The 14,153-nt window shown below is 33.8% G+C and overlaps 3 protein-coding genes across 3 annotated transcripts in view; 2 read left to right on the forward strand and 1 right to left on the reverse strand.

Annotated features, from left to right (window-relative positions):
• The window catches only part of LOC100176075 (RNA helicase Mov10l1-like), a 10,179-nt gene extending 6,311 nt beyond the window's left edge, over positions 1-3,868 (forward strand). Inside the window, exons 11-17 of the mRNA XM_026835491.1 lie at positions 6-186; positions 733-891; positions 1,338-1,421; positions 1,739-1,828; positions 2,391-2,591; positions 3,090-3,311; positions 3,677-3,868. Of these exons, the coding sequence (XP_026691292.1) occupies positions 6-186; positions 733-891; positions 1,338-1,421; positions 1,739-1,828; positions 2,391-2,591; positions 3,090-3,311; positions 3,677-3,766 (1,027 nt within the window). The 3' untranslated portion in view covers positions 3,767-3,868. The remainder of the gene's footprint in view (positions 1-5; positions 187-732; positions 892-1,337; positions 1,422-1,738; positions 1,829-2,390; positions 2,592-3,089; positions 3,312-3,676) is intronic.
• Positions 3,869-3,974: 106 nt separating this feature from the next.
• LOC100178390 (ATP-dependent RNA helicase SUPV3L1, mitochondrial) lies at positions 3,975-11,651 on the forward strand. Its single transcript, XM_002129370.4, has 15 exons — positions 3,975-4,156; positions 4,413-4,566; positions 4,765-4,852; positions 5,309-5,425; positions 5,927-6,037; positions 6,439-6,630; positions 7,300-7,503; positions 7,746-7,863; positions 8,376-8,500; positions 8,862-8,952; positions 9,533-9,661; positions 9,965-10,173; positions 10,353-10,568; positions 10,935-11,044; positions 11,593-11,651. Exons 1-15 carry the CDS (start codon positions 4,034-4,036, stop codon positions 11,637-11,639), a joined length of 2,034 nt encoding a protein of 677 aa, XP_002129406.1. The 5' UTR covers positions 3,975-4,033; the 3' UTR covers positions 11,640-11,651.
• On the reverse strand, positions 11,634-13,810 carry LOC100183961 (glucosylceramidase). Its single transcript, XM_002129286.4, has one exon. The coding sequence runs from the start codon at positions 13,744-13,746 to the stop codon at positions 12,208-12,210; it is 1,539 nt and encodes a 512-aa protein (XP_002129322.1). The 5' UTR covers positions 13,747-13,810; the 3' UTR covers positions 11,634-12,207.
• Positions 13,811-14,153: the final 343 nt, after the last annotated feature.

Genomic DNA, 14,153 nt, shown 5'->3' on the forward strand with positions numbered 1-14,153 from the left:
CACCCTTATGAAGCAATGAGAGCCACAGCTCGATACAGAATAGTTCTCACAACTTGCTGTAATGCTGGAAACTTCTACACACTGCAGTTGAAATCGGATCATTTTAGCCATGTGTTCGTGGATGAGTCAGGACAAGCCAACGAACCAGAATGTTTGGTGCCAATAGGTCTGGCCGCTAAAGGACAGGTAGGAATTGTGTGTGTTGGTTTGTTTGTATGTTAAGTTAGGTTTCATTCCATACAAGTCCGGCGCCGTGGCAAAGTGGTTAGCGCACCTGCCTGTAACCCAGAGGTAATGGGTTCAAGGCTCGTCGCTGCTACCAATGTAGGCGTATGTGTCATGGGGCAAGACACCTAACGGCAATTGCTCCAGCCTAGTGGTCACTAATGGATTGTCGAAATCACACAAGGATAAAATATGTTACATTCATATACAGTTAGTACAGCTATTTGATGTTTTGTCTGTATGTGTTATGTAGCAATATAACAATTTGTATGCCACATGTAGCATGTATGTGCTACAATGATTTTATTGTATTTTATGTGTATGTAACGATAAATAATATGTTCAAATTTTGTTTAAAATTAAATTAATGAAATGACTTATAAAGCGACTGTCGCTTTAAAGTTAATTCCCGTCTATTTGCTTTAAATACTATTCAGAACTTCTTTACTGTTACAGAAGAAACAAAACAAAGGGTTTAATTTATCATATTAAAATTTACATCAATAGATTGTATTGACGGGTGACCCCCAACAACTGGGTGCTGTGCTTAAGTCTTCATATGCACAGCATTATGGCTTGGGTATTTCACTTCTTGAAAGATTAATGCAACTGAAAGAATACACAAGAGATAATGATACACATGAGGAAGGATATAACCCGCTTTTGGTATTTTGCATATATTTAAATTTGAGATTAATGTGTTTCAATGTAATGTGTTTTATTTTATGTGGTGAAGTACTGCAGTGTGGCACACCATGGGACTTAAGATTTAGGCCAGAGTTGGCCTGTTATCTCAACACCCAATGTGATACTGCATAAACCTCATCAGATGTTGAAGCCTACTGCTATTCTGTGTAAAAAATCCCAATAACCCCCACTGTTCCAACGACAGTCAAACTGTCAAGTAAACTAAAGATTCCTCTTTTTTAAAAAAAGAACCGTGCTAATATTTTACAATGTGACATAAAAAGTTATTATAGTAAGAAGTTTTAATTTCCACTTTTGCATTGAATGAATGAATGTAACTTACTTTATCCTCGCATGGCCGGAAAACGAACAGTCGTTATAACACGGGTTTAACACCAGCTTTTGAGTTACCATGCTATTTTTAGGTGACAAAACTTGTAAACAATTATCGTTCTCACCCCGCACTTTTAACCCTGCCATCGAAACTATTCTACCATGATGAACTGAAGGTATTCTTGTGAATTATCTATGAAATATATATTGATAAAAAACAATTAAATAGTGGATTGGGTAAGATGGTCCATGGTTTATTCACTTGTATCGCCCATTTGGTAGCAAATAAAGAATATTTACAAAATTATGTAACCTTATCATGACTCTAAAAGAGCTTGGTAATTGTTAAAAACATGATTAGGAAATATGGGATATTAATATTCCAACAGTAGGCCTATTATTTCAAAAAAAAAAAATAATAAAAAACAAATAAAAAATTAGCCAATATATATATTTTTTTTTTGCCAATAATTTTCACAGCATTACTCATTAGGCATGTGCAGATCCTGAGGTTCGCGAAAGCTTGTGTGTTTGGAAGCAATTACCAAACAAAACATTTCCAATGTTGTTTCATGGAGTTGTGGTAAGTTAGAGTTATGCAGGGAATCTTTTATCAAAAGTATCAAAGCATTTGGTATTTTTGAGCATGTTGTATATTATAATAATGTTGAAACATGCTTTTTACTTATACACTCTTTTGTAAAATGTTTGAATATTTTCCTATGATATTTAGTAGTAATGGACAAACTAAGCCCTGATTCCCAGTCTATTTTATCTGTATCATTGTAAATGCTTACCCTTATAGATATAGTTCTTTTTAACTTTTAAAATGCAGAGAGGCATAGAAACGTAAACTTACATTTCTGTGAAACAAATCTAACTTACTGGTTTATAATGTTTACTAATTAATGCAGTGTAGAAAATTCTATAGTGGGCCCGTCCACCTTGGGTTTGATACCTATGAATGAATAAATGAATGAATTTTACTTACTTTATCCTCGCCTGGCTGGAAAACGACAGTCGTTAGACTCGTTGTAACACGACTGCTCGTGCCAGCTTGCGAATTACCATGTATGTTACTTTGTGGATGATTTTTTTTCTTTTTTTATGTATGGGCTTATTGAACGAAATTACATTTATTCCAGGGTACACAGCTCAGAGAAGAGAGAACTCCTTCATGGTTTAACCCATCTGAGATAGTTCAGTTGACAAGGTATGTCAAACTGCTAACTGCTGAGACAAATATGGTGGGTGCTGCATCTGATATTGGTGTGATTACTCCATATAAGAAACAAGTGGAGAAGATACGACTCATGTTTAAAGCATTAAGTGTTGAAGGTGTCAAAGTAAGCTTCTCCTTTAACATTATTTTGATGTTGCCTACTGCTGACTACTGCGTTTTTATTATACTGTTGTTAATTCTCTACACCCTCTGATAACCTTTTTTTAAAAAAAAAGATTTTAAACTAAAAAAATGTAAATTTTTTTAAACAAATTTTAAACTAGTCCACTTTTAAAAATCACTATACAAGTTATATACCACCCACCCTCCCAAGTGGTCCCTATTCTTTTCTAAAATAGCTACCAACAAAGTTACATAAATGATAACTCGTAAACGGGAAAGAGGTGTATAAAACAGACAGCCACCTTACAACGACTTTTATTTTCCGACCACATCAAGATAAACAAGTTGCATATATATGTATTGTTTTCCATAATTTACTCACTACAAAATATAAATAAATGAATGTAAAATACCAAATACATATAACAACATATATACAAGAAATGTTCAAACCAATAAATCAGTTATAACCAGTTCAATCCAACCATACACACTATAGGTTGGTTCTGTTGAGGAGTTCCAGGGCCAAGAGAGAAAAATCATCATAATATCAACTGTGAGGTCACAAACAGAAACAGCCAATGAGGATTTCTCACTCAGTGAGCATGACTGCCTGCCCACACTACTTGGTTTTGTTTCAAACGCAAAGAGATTTAACGTCGCAATAACTCGTGCTCAAGCTCTATTGATAGTAATTGGAAATCCATTTTACCTTGCAAAGGTGATCATATTATTAATTACATAGTAACATACATGGTAACTCGTAAGCTGGCATGAGGTGTATGAATACCTGTGCTACTAAGTAACTTGCATTCATTAATTTATTTATTCATTAATAGGAACTTAGTTTAGGTTACAAAAGCATTAATTAAATTAGTGTTTTCAAGCTTTTTAGAACAAATTTATTGGGCAAGTTATAAAAAAAACTGTTTAGTCTTTTACTGAAACCTGTTCAGATTTAAGTGGAAAATAGGCTGAAATACATTTTACCAGTCTTTTTATAATTGATATATTTCCAAATTACATTGTACCGGTCCTTGTTATGTAATATCTCGAACTAATTTTAATACAAACTTTGTTCTATAGGATCAATACTGGAGATCCCTGCTTAGATTGTGTGTCAACAATGAAAGTTACGTTGGATGCGACATCACTAAACTATCGCTGCTACGCTGAAGCCATAATACATGAAAAAAACATTTTATTTATTTTCATATTTTCGTTTCATAATACACACTGTTGGTGCTTTTTGTTACATACCATGCCAAAACACTGTAATACCACAGCATTTCGTTCTTACAGCATTTCTGTAATATTTTACTATTTTGTTATGCTTTTAAGTATTCCATCAATTTTTTTCCATGGTGTTTAAAAAAAATTATCTTTCTTTTTTTTTTCTTTCTACAGTAGGATAGCCTGTCTAACAAACATGCTCATATTGTAATGTCTTTATACTGCCCAAAACTTTTGTATGTCTTTTCACGGGGTATTACATCTGTTGCAAAAGCCACAAATCGAAGAAAGCTACCACTTTCACTCACAGTGCGTCATTTTTCAATAGCTAAGGTAATAGGTTCATTTTTATTAGGCGTTAACTAGATGTAAAAAATGGGCATTTTTTACAGTTTTTTTTGAATAATTGGTAATTATAATATAGTGGCTCATCAGCGAAAAACAACTTTTTTGTCCTCAAATATGCAACAACTGTTATTTAAAAATCTGCTTTACCTCAAAATGCTTTTATGTCCAACTCGTCAAGAGTCTTTGGCTAAAAAGCTTTTTCTTAATTGTGCATTTTTATCGTGCATTTTCAACCATTCAGGTTGTGTATTCGAAGAAAGAGGATAAACCTGAAATTCTCACCGAGGAATCGTTTGTGTTCACATTAGTGAAGCCTCATGTGTTCACTGAAGTCTTGTCGTCTTTTCGAACAGACAAGAAAATTCAGTTGGAAGCAAAATCTCATGGACTTACTAGTAAGAACAAACACATTCCTAAAACGTGCTATATATATATATATACAATCAAAATCTTTCGTGTACTAACATAAAACTTTTTAAAGTTTTTGAATAACTTTTATGGTAATATCCAATCAAATTCTCACATCATTTTTTCCTGTACAACTTAGTGCGTTTTTTTTACTGGAAAATTTAACCTTTTGCATTCTTTTTCAGAATCATTGTTTAAAAAAGTGTTTTCTTCTTTCACAAAGAAATTAGCAAGGAACGACTTTTCTGTTTTGTCCATGAAAGTGAACCACGTGTAAGTAAAACATCCATTTAAAAGAATGAACAAATGAATGTAACCTGCTTTATCCTCACATGGCCATTTTGAATTGTAATTCACACAACCCATTAGTGACCACTAGGTTTGAGAAATTGCCGTTAAATGTCTTGCTCAAGGACACATACGCCCACAATGGTAGCAGCGACGAGGCTTGAAACCCATTCCCTCTAGACTAAAGGCATATGCGCTAACCACTTTGTCAAGGTGCTGGGCATCTCAAGTTACTTTCTAAATCACTAGATACTATTTTTTTTCAATTCATAGCATACTATGCGATACTCATGCAAGTGTTTACGCTGCCTTATTTTTTCATTTCAATGGCATTGAAATACATTTCCTTGATTAGTTTTGTGTATCTTAAAACGTTATATACCCTTCGAAATTGATTGCATGAGAATACTTTTATTTTACACAAGTTTCTCCACCACCCAGAGTGCATGGAATTTCCTCCAAACTTTACAACCTTGATGCATTACTTCCATTGTTTATTGAGCATGGATGTTCCGTTTATCCTTCACTCAAACAATTCAGTGACTTGAGGACAATCAGGTAAAAGTAAATCTGTAAATATGTATCACTTTTTATTCCATTTTAAAAAACAACATGGTTGATATAAATGTTTGGTGCTACATACCATGTAAGGTGGTTTCATATACTTTATGTTATAGGCAGCAGTATTTTATAAATGCAGAAGAGGCAGTTAGACACACAATCTTTTCAAACAAATTTTACCTTATCGGTTGCAATGTTTACTGATTAATACAGTTCAAAAAGTTCCAAGGTGGGCCTGGTATATAAAGTGTGGCACCTTTGCCTTGTGTTTATACTTAAGAATTACTAGAATCTAGGTAATTTATTATGTGTATAGGTGTAACTTGGTTTGTTTTCAATGCTTCTGATTTAGAAAAGTTCAATAACATTTTCTAACAAATAATACTTAAAAATGGCGTATATATTAAGTTTTTTTTAAATTTTTTGATCAAGAGATTCAATGTAAAACCTGCTATTATTCCATCTGCATATGCTGTTTTAATTTGTTACATTCTTCAGTGATATATCGGAACCAACCTTATGGTATGAAAATGCAAGGTCTATCAAGAGAAAGATAGTTTACCATGCTGGACCAACCAACAGTGGGAAAACACATGCAGCTTTGCAAAGGTAAACATTTTTATGCTTACTGGAATAATTTACCTATTTATACAATATACAGATATGTTTATAAGAAATTCTATGTGAAAGTAACATTTTGTGTTTTGTTGGGAATGCAGTAAGTTTTAGTTGTATAATTTAAAAGCATTCTATACACCTGTATACCATTGCAAATAATTCTGTTGAAGTATAACCAACAACTGAACAAAATCCACACTACATACTGTACACAGTAGTGTTTAAACCCAATGAATTACCTAATATTCTAAGTAACAGCAGGTATTATGTCTGAATGATACCCTAAATCACATGCTGAAAATTACAGTTTCAAAATAAATTGACAAATTTTCTATGCACTTAAATTTTCTATGAAAAATAAATTAAAAAAAAAAAATCACAAAAATTTCTAGGTTTTATGAAGCAAAAACTGGAGTATATTGCAGCCCACTTCGTTTGTTGGCACGAGAGGTTTGTCAAAAGGCACGTGATCATGGTGTTCATTGTGATATGATCACGGGAGATGATAGAGATTATCATTACCATGAAAATGATCAAGCTAGTAAAGTTGCATGCACTGTGGAAATGACTAATTTATTCAGAAGGTAAGCAAAATCTAATGGAGTGTAACAACAACAAAATTATAACTTTTTAAATGCAAAATTCAGGACCACATCAGTGTTTTTTATGTGCAAATTTTTGTGGAAAATTTAGGAATACATCAGTGTTTTATCATGTAAAAAAATTGTGGAAAATTGAGAAATACATCAGTGTTTTTTTGTTTTTTTTTATCAAAGTTTAAAAAACCAAATTTGCAGTGTAAAATAAGGCAATATTTTTTCTCATAATTGAAGCCAGGCCTATATTACTGGTTATCTCCCAGTGTACATAATTACCAGTTGGTTCTACCAGTAACCAGTGCACCAAGACCTCTGTGTTTCATAATCCAACCATACAACAGCCACACATAAAAAATAAAAAAAGTGCCCCAAAAAATAATCACCTACAAAGTAACATACTTGGTAACTCGTAAGCTAGCTTGAGGTGTATGAACATCCGTGTTATAACGACTGTTGTTTTCCGAACACACAAGGATAAAGTAAGTTACTATCAATGTATAGTGTTGCTACCAACATTTTACACTTTTATTTTGGCTCTTCCAGCAAGAATTTTTGTTAACCTACGTTTTGACGGCCTATTTAGGTCTATTATTACAATATAACTCATTTAGGTCTATTATTACAAGTTTATAATACAGGTTTAATGTTTACCAGATATGAGATTGCCATCATAGACGAAATACAGATGTTGTCGGACATGGAGCGCGGGTGGGCATGGACAAGAGCCTTCCTTGGTGTTTGTGCTCCTGAGATACATGTTTGTGGGGAGGCACGAGCAGTAGATATTGTGCGGCAATTGGCGGATGAATGCAATGACTCCTTTGAAGTGGTGACTTATAAAAGACTTGGAAAACTCAGGTAAAAAATGTTTTGAGATTTTCCAAAATTCACATTTTTTCCGGCATGTAAAATGTTTCCATTCAAGCAAAGGGTTTATTTTAAAACCATGCAGCTGAACAACATGTGCACTTGTTTTTATATAAATATTTCTCAATCATACATATACGTTTGCAAATCTCCATATTTCCACTTGTCACTTGTGTAGTTTTTTGTCCCCTTCTAAACAGAAATGTCTTTTATATTTGTGTTTAAAATTACAGGGTAAAAAAGCATCCTGTTGAATCATTCAACAACCTTAAACCCGGTGATTGCATTATTTGTTTCAACAAAAGTCGCATCTATAGCTACCAAAAGAAACTCAACAGTTTAGGAATCAATGTAAGTTTGGTTCAAAATTTTTATTTGAATGTGAATGTTTGTAACTTACTTTATCCTCGCGTGGCAGGAAAACGACAGTCGTTATAACACAGGTTTAATACCTCGTGCCAGCTTATGAGTTACCATGTATGTTAGTTTGTGAGTGATTATTTTTTTAGGGGAGAGGGAGGGTTTATGTATGGCTGATAATTTGGATAACCCATTAGTGACCACTGGGTTGCCCTTTCTGCGTTAAACTTTTTAAGAAACCCTATTTTAGTATTTTATTATTGTTGCTAAAAAGGGCTAATGAGGGAAATTAATCTTTTTTAAGTTTTAAAGTTGTGGTTTTACAAAAGAACTAAAGTAGCATAACATTAATACCAATCCTCAAGTATTCCTATCTCTATCATATACTGCAGTTCTAGCCAAGCTGTATAATAATATCATCATTTATATACTGTGTGACCATAGATAAGGGGTTAGACTGTTCACATTGCATTAAATGATTCATTCATATTTGATACCATCAGTCAGCCATTATATATGGAAGCTTACCACCAAGGACTAAACTGGAACAAGCCAAGAAATTCAATGACAAAGATCACCCATGTAATGTTCTTATAACAACTGATGCAATTGGAATGGGTCTTAACCTGTATGTATAAGAATAATACTTAAAACAATATTTTTTCAATATTAATTTGTATATTTCAGTTTTAACATATGTACATTTGTCTGTGTGTTCCAATTATTGAATGAATGAATGTAACTTACTTTCTCCTAGTGTGGCTGGAAAACGACAGTCGTTATAACACGGGTGTTCATACACCTTGTGCCAGCTTACTTACGAGTTGCCCAGTATGTTACTTTGTGTGTACTTATATATTTTTAGAGTTTTTTTTAATTTTTTTATGTTTGGCTGATAATTTGGACAACCCATTAGTGACCAATTATTCATGTTTATTGTCAGGATTTCTGTATGTTGTAATGATAGAGTTATAATAATTTGTTGACAGAAACATTCGAAGAATAATATTCAGTGATTTGTATAAAACAACTTTAACCAAGGGTGGAAGAAGAGAACTAAAACAACTCACAACTTCTCATGTAAATTACTTTGTTTTTACACAAGCATATTACATACAACAAAGTGTTGAGCTTGGAGATACAAGTTTCAATGCAATTACTCCATAGTAGACTCCCCCCATTGTACGAGTCGTGTCTTTACGCACACTTTTGTTTCTATTAGAAGTTTAACTTAATTAAAACAAATGGCTCAGTGTCTGCCAAGTGTAGCAACCACGCTTATTGTCTTCCAACTAAATGTAAATATGTTTTTAACTGTAAGCGCGTTTTAACAACTGTTGTTTTGACGCTATATCCTGTCTTTTCGTTTAAAATATTTCTAAATTTTCGCTACCGTAATTGAAGAGACAAAAAAAGTTATTATTATAGCTTTTTATAAAAGTTTTAACATATTGTTTTAGTAGGTACAACAAAAGTATATTGCTTGTCCTTTCTTTGCAAAAAAGTATAGTATTTTTTGCTTTACTTTTTAGAATTTAAAGTCGTACACTTGTACTTAAAGTTATAAAGTAATACTGTTGTACTAACATAATTTTCTAAGCTATTATAAGAATATTCACCATTTTATTCCGGAAATTTAAATACCTTATGATTTCTACAGGCTTTGCAAATAGCAGGTAGAGCTGGTCGGTTCAATTCACAATACAAAGATGGTGAAGTAACATCATTGTCATCCAAACATATGCCGTTGTTGCATAAGTTACTTCGGCAGACAGCTCCTGAAATTAAAGTAAAATAGAGTGATACCTATATGTTTACTCAATTTATAAATTTTAACAAATTCTTCTACTTATATTCCCAATTTCAACAAAATAAACTGTGCCAAAAGTATGTAATTTTAGAAAGTATTGCCACAAACAAATTAGAACAGCAAGTTCAGGAACCCATTTTATTTATTCTTACTTTTAGTTTTTCCTGTACCGTGTTTTAAAGACTAGTTTTGTTGCCTATTCCCTTTTTTATTTTGATTAATCTGGTTTTCGTTGCCGCATTTAAAGGGTTTGAAATAAAATTGATGTTATATTATTTTCAGGTTGCTGGCCTGCATCCCACATTTGAATTGTTGGCAGAGTTTGCTAATGTGTTAAACACAAAATCACTATCAGAAGTAATTGTGATGTTCATTGGAATGTGCGAGATGAATGAAAAACTCTTTTTCCTATGTTCACTTAAAGAGTGTCATGACATTGCTGAATATTTGGAAGACGCAAATGCCTGCAGAGGAATTTCTTTACGAGATATGTAAGGTTAACATTTCTCATACGAACTTATTGCTAAAAACTGTTGAAAAAAGGCATTTTGTTTTTAGAGTAGTTTGTTTCCACGCAATACATTCATAATGGATAACTTTTATGGATTTAGTTTTATAAATAAGTTCTGTCTTTACAGAGGAATATTAAATGTTTTTTTTTATCCTTTAGGTATACATTCTGTTCAAGTCCCATTTCTTCAGGAAATAAAGAAGTTCTATCTGTGCTCGCAGCTTTTGTTAATTCCTATGCAAATAATGTTGCAGTGACTGAGCAAGATGTGAAAAGTTTACTGCGGTGGCCACCCCCACAACAAGCTAAAAGTAAAACCGAAATTGAACGCTTGGAAAGCTTGCATGAAGTATTAAGGCTCTATATGTGGCTAAGGTATGCTAGACTAGTATGTGCATATCAACAACGTTAAGGTTTATGTAATGTTTAAACACTGATGTTTTGTTTAATACACATCATGTCTGCTTACAAGCTACCACATATATTATTTTATGTGTGTTTTTTTAAAATTATCTCTGACAACTTGGACACCCAAAAAGGGATCCTGGGATTTAAGCAATTGTCGATAAGTGTCTTGGCTAAAGACACTTACACCAATAAAAGTGGAAGTGTCAAGTCTTATACTCATAACCTCTACTCTGAAGAAAAAATTGACCAAAAAATGGGAAAATTATACCATAAATTCTTTGCATTAGTCAGAAATACATACTACTTTATTATTTTCATACTTACTTCACACAGCTATAGATTCAAAGACATTTTTCGTGACATGTTTGCCATCAAAACCATGAGAAGGCATGTTGATCGTTTGATACAAAATTCAGTTTCCAGCAAAAGTAATAGTTATACCAGTAAGTCGCCATCTGAACCAAAAACTGTTCTGACTAACTAATCACTTTTTACTCTTAATTCGACAAAACTGCTGTTCTGGTATAAAATTTAATATAAGATATATTGTAACCAATATTTCATCTGCCATAATACGAAACTTCATCATTTTTATACCTGAACAGCAGTTTCACAATTAGATTCCGGCACCATGGCAAAGTGGTTATAAGCGGGCCTGTCTGTAACTCAGAGGTAATAGGTTCAAGGCTCATCGATGCTACCAATGTGGCTGTATGTGTCTTTGGGCAAGACACTCAATGGCAACTGCACCAACCCAGTAGTCACAAATGGGTGGTCCAAATTATCAGTCACACATAAAAAATTATAATCACCCACCAAATAACATAATTGATAACTTGTAAGCTGGCACGAGGTGTATGAAGCAGAACACCCATGTTATAACAACTGTCGTTTTCCGGCCATGTGAGGATAAAGTAAGTTACACACACACACACATTCACGTTATGCTTTGTAACAACATAAGCATATATTCTTATTTTACTTTCCACAGATGCTCACAGAAAAGTAGAACCCATTATTGACTTTACTGTGGATTGATGACAACATTCTTATTATTTATTCGCAAAAGATATTTTAGTAAATTCAAGATACAGATTGATTTTTCATATATATATCATCAGATAAGTTAAGATACACAAGCACAGTACAAAATCCTTCAGAGGTATCGCATGATACACAAATACAATATAGTATGGAACCTACAATGTATGAGAACTTTTCAACGCTACTAGTGTGTAACACATTCTTGAAAAAACTTGGTAAAGTGGCTTGGTAAAAATCTACTACATGAATGGATTATACACAAAACTGTTTGGAGGTTTAGTCAGTTTGAAAATTGTTCTGCTGCACACTGCATGGGGAAAATAATATTATTCAATTTAGCCCGTGGCTCCTACAGTGTACTATAGTTTTACCACAGTGAGCTTGAAATTGAGATTAATCTAGTCACATCACTGCAGTCTGCACATTTCCTAAAGTTAATGTTGGAAATAGTCACTGTTATTGCACTTATACAAGCATATGAAATCTTACAATTGTACAAAAAAATTAGGAATTTTTAAAAGGAAATTTAAGGAGAAAATCAAGAGCATTTCTAATTAGAACATTATTGATACTTTGACCAAGTGAAAGTTTGAATAGAATCTGCTGGGCTTGTTACATTAAACATGCTTTCATTAGCAACCACTGTAATAGGAACATCATCAGCTGATGTGTTGAGAACCACAAGGACAAAGCTACCACTTGGGGTTTTTGCAGCCACATATTTGATATCACTCGGTAGGTCAGTGCCAGTAGAATGAATTCTCACTGAACCTTCTACCAAAAATTTGCTGAAATGTCCCAAGTGATAAAACATAGGTTGCTTGTAGAATTCGTCTGCAGTTGCATTGGCAATTACAGGACTGTCGTCAAAATTGTTGGCCCAGTTTGGGCCTCCTTGTAAATCAAGACACATGTTCCAATCTACCCAACCAACAGCCCAGTTATTAAGGTTATCAAGAATACTGTTGCTGTATTTTACTCCTGTGTCCCATTTTCCTAAATCAGGCTGTGGACTGTCCTTGTTACATGCTTCTGTGCCAAGAATAAATGTATCAGGAAACTTATTATGTGTGTCATCTAACACATCAGGTCCAATAAGCCAGTCCCAATACCAATGGACACCAATACCAGAAACATACTGTGCTGCTTCTTTATCTGCAAGAACAACTTCAGGAAAAGCTGGCAAAAAGAGTCGTTGGTCATCTAAAATCATCAGTTTAATATTTCCATATCCATGTTTTCTCAATGCAGGACCCAGGTCCATTTTTACAAAATCTCTCTGCATTTCTGCAGTGAAACCAGTAGACTGCCAACTACTCTTTACCAGAAGTCCATTTGAAGGTTCATTTTGAACAGTTAAGCCCCAAAATTCGATACCATGCTTTTTATATTCGTCCAAAAATCGTGTGAAATACTCGGCCCATGTTTTATGGTATTTATCTCCTGCTTGTCCTTGTAACCAACCCCTACCAATCTCATTATCAGAAGTTTTTAACCAAGCTGGTGCAGTCCATGGGCTTCCATAAAGAGAAAGGTTATTTTTGGACATTGCAAATGCCGATTTCAAAATCGGAATTTTGTAGTTTATATCTTCCTTAGCTAATGCGAAAGTAGAAAGATTAAAATCGTTCGGAGTATCCAGGTAGGTGTATTCTCGTGTAGAATAATCGCAACTTGCGATAGGTACTCTTATAATATTATATTCAATTCCCAAAGGCCCAAAATAACTAGCAATTAACTGATCTTGTGTCTTAGAGCTCAGAGACTTAATATTAATGGTTGCAGCATCAGTAGCAGCGCCACCAAAGCCTTTGATGGTCTGAAAAACTTTCTCATCGGTTACTGTAATAGTTGGTTGGACAGTCGAAAAGCCTTGTGCTTTTTGAAGTTGTTCCAGTGAAAAATCAAATCTTGATTTACTTTTTGATGTTGTGTACACACTTACCGAGTTCAATGGTACCGGTCGGTTTGTAAGCAGAGTGTCACAATATGTAGCATTGCAAACGCAGACGAACGACTCGTGCCCATAATCTCGAGGTACGCATGGTTCGGACAAAGCACTTTGTATTATAACGACGAATGCAAACAAAAAGCGAATCATTGCCTATCTCAGCCTTTATTCCTGCAATATTAAAGTTAAGACGCACGGTTAAAAATACATCCTCTTATTTATTACAAACTTAACCGAAATACTGACTGCTGTACAAGACAACATGTACAAAACAAAAAAGTGACTATGTCGTCATTCTGACAAAATATTATTGATTCTTTTGTTGCGCACGTAGTTAAGTTTAAAGGGTACATTAAATTCAACGGAAAAGCCTCACATTGCAAGATTGCAGAACTACATAACGATAAAGTGGAACTTGTCAACTACATTGAAAATAGGTGGAAAGCAAACAGACTGGACAACTTAAGAGTTATTTGTAAACTTGGTAAAGAAGATATGGTGGATACGAAACATACCGCAGGAACAAACCCACATATGCACATTTCTGTGTCGTCTAC

This window comes from Ciona intestinalis, chromosome 8 (assembly GCF_000224145.3).
Source record: "Ciona intestinalis chromosome 8, KH, whole genome shotgun sequence".
NCBI classification, from domain to species: Eukaryota; Metazoa; Chordata; class Ascidiacea; order Phlebobranchia; family Cionidae; genus Ciona; species Ciona intestinalis.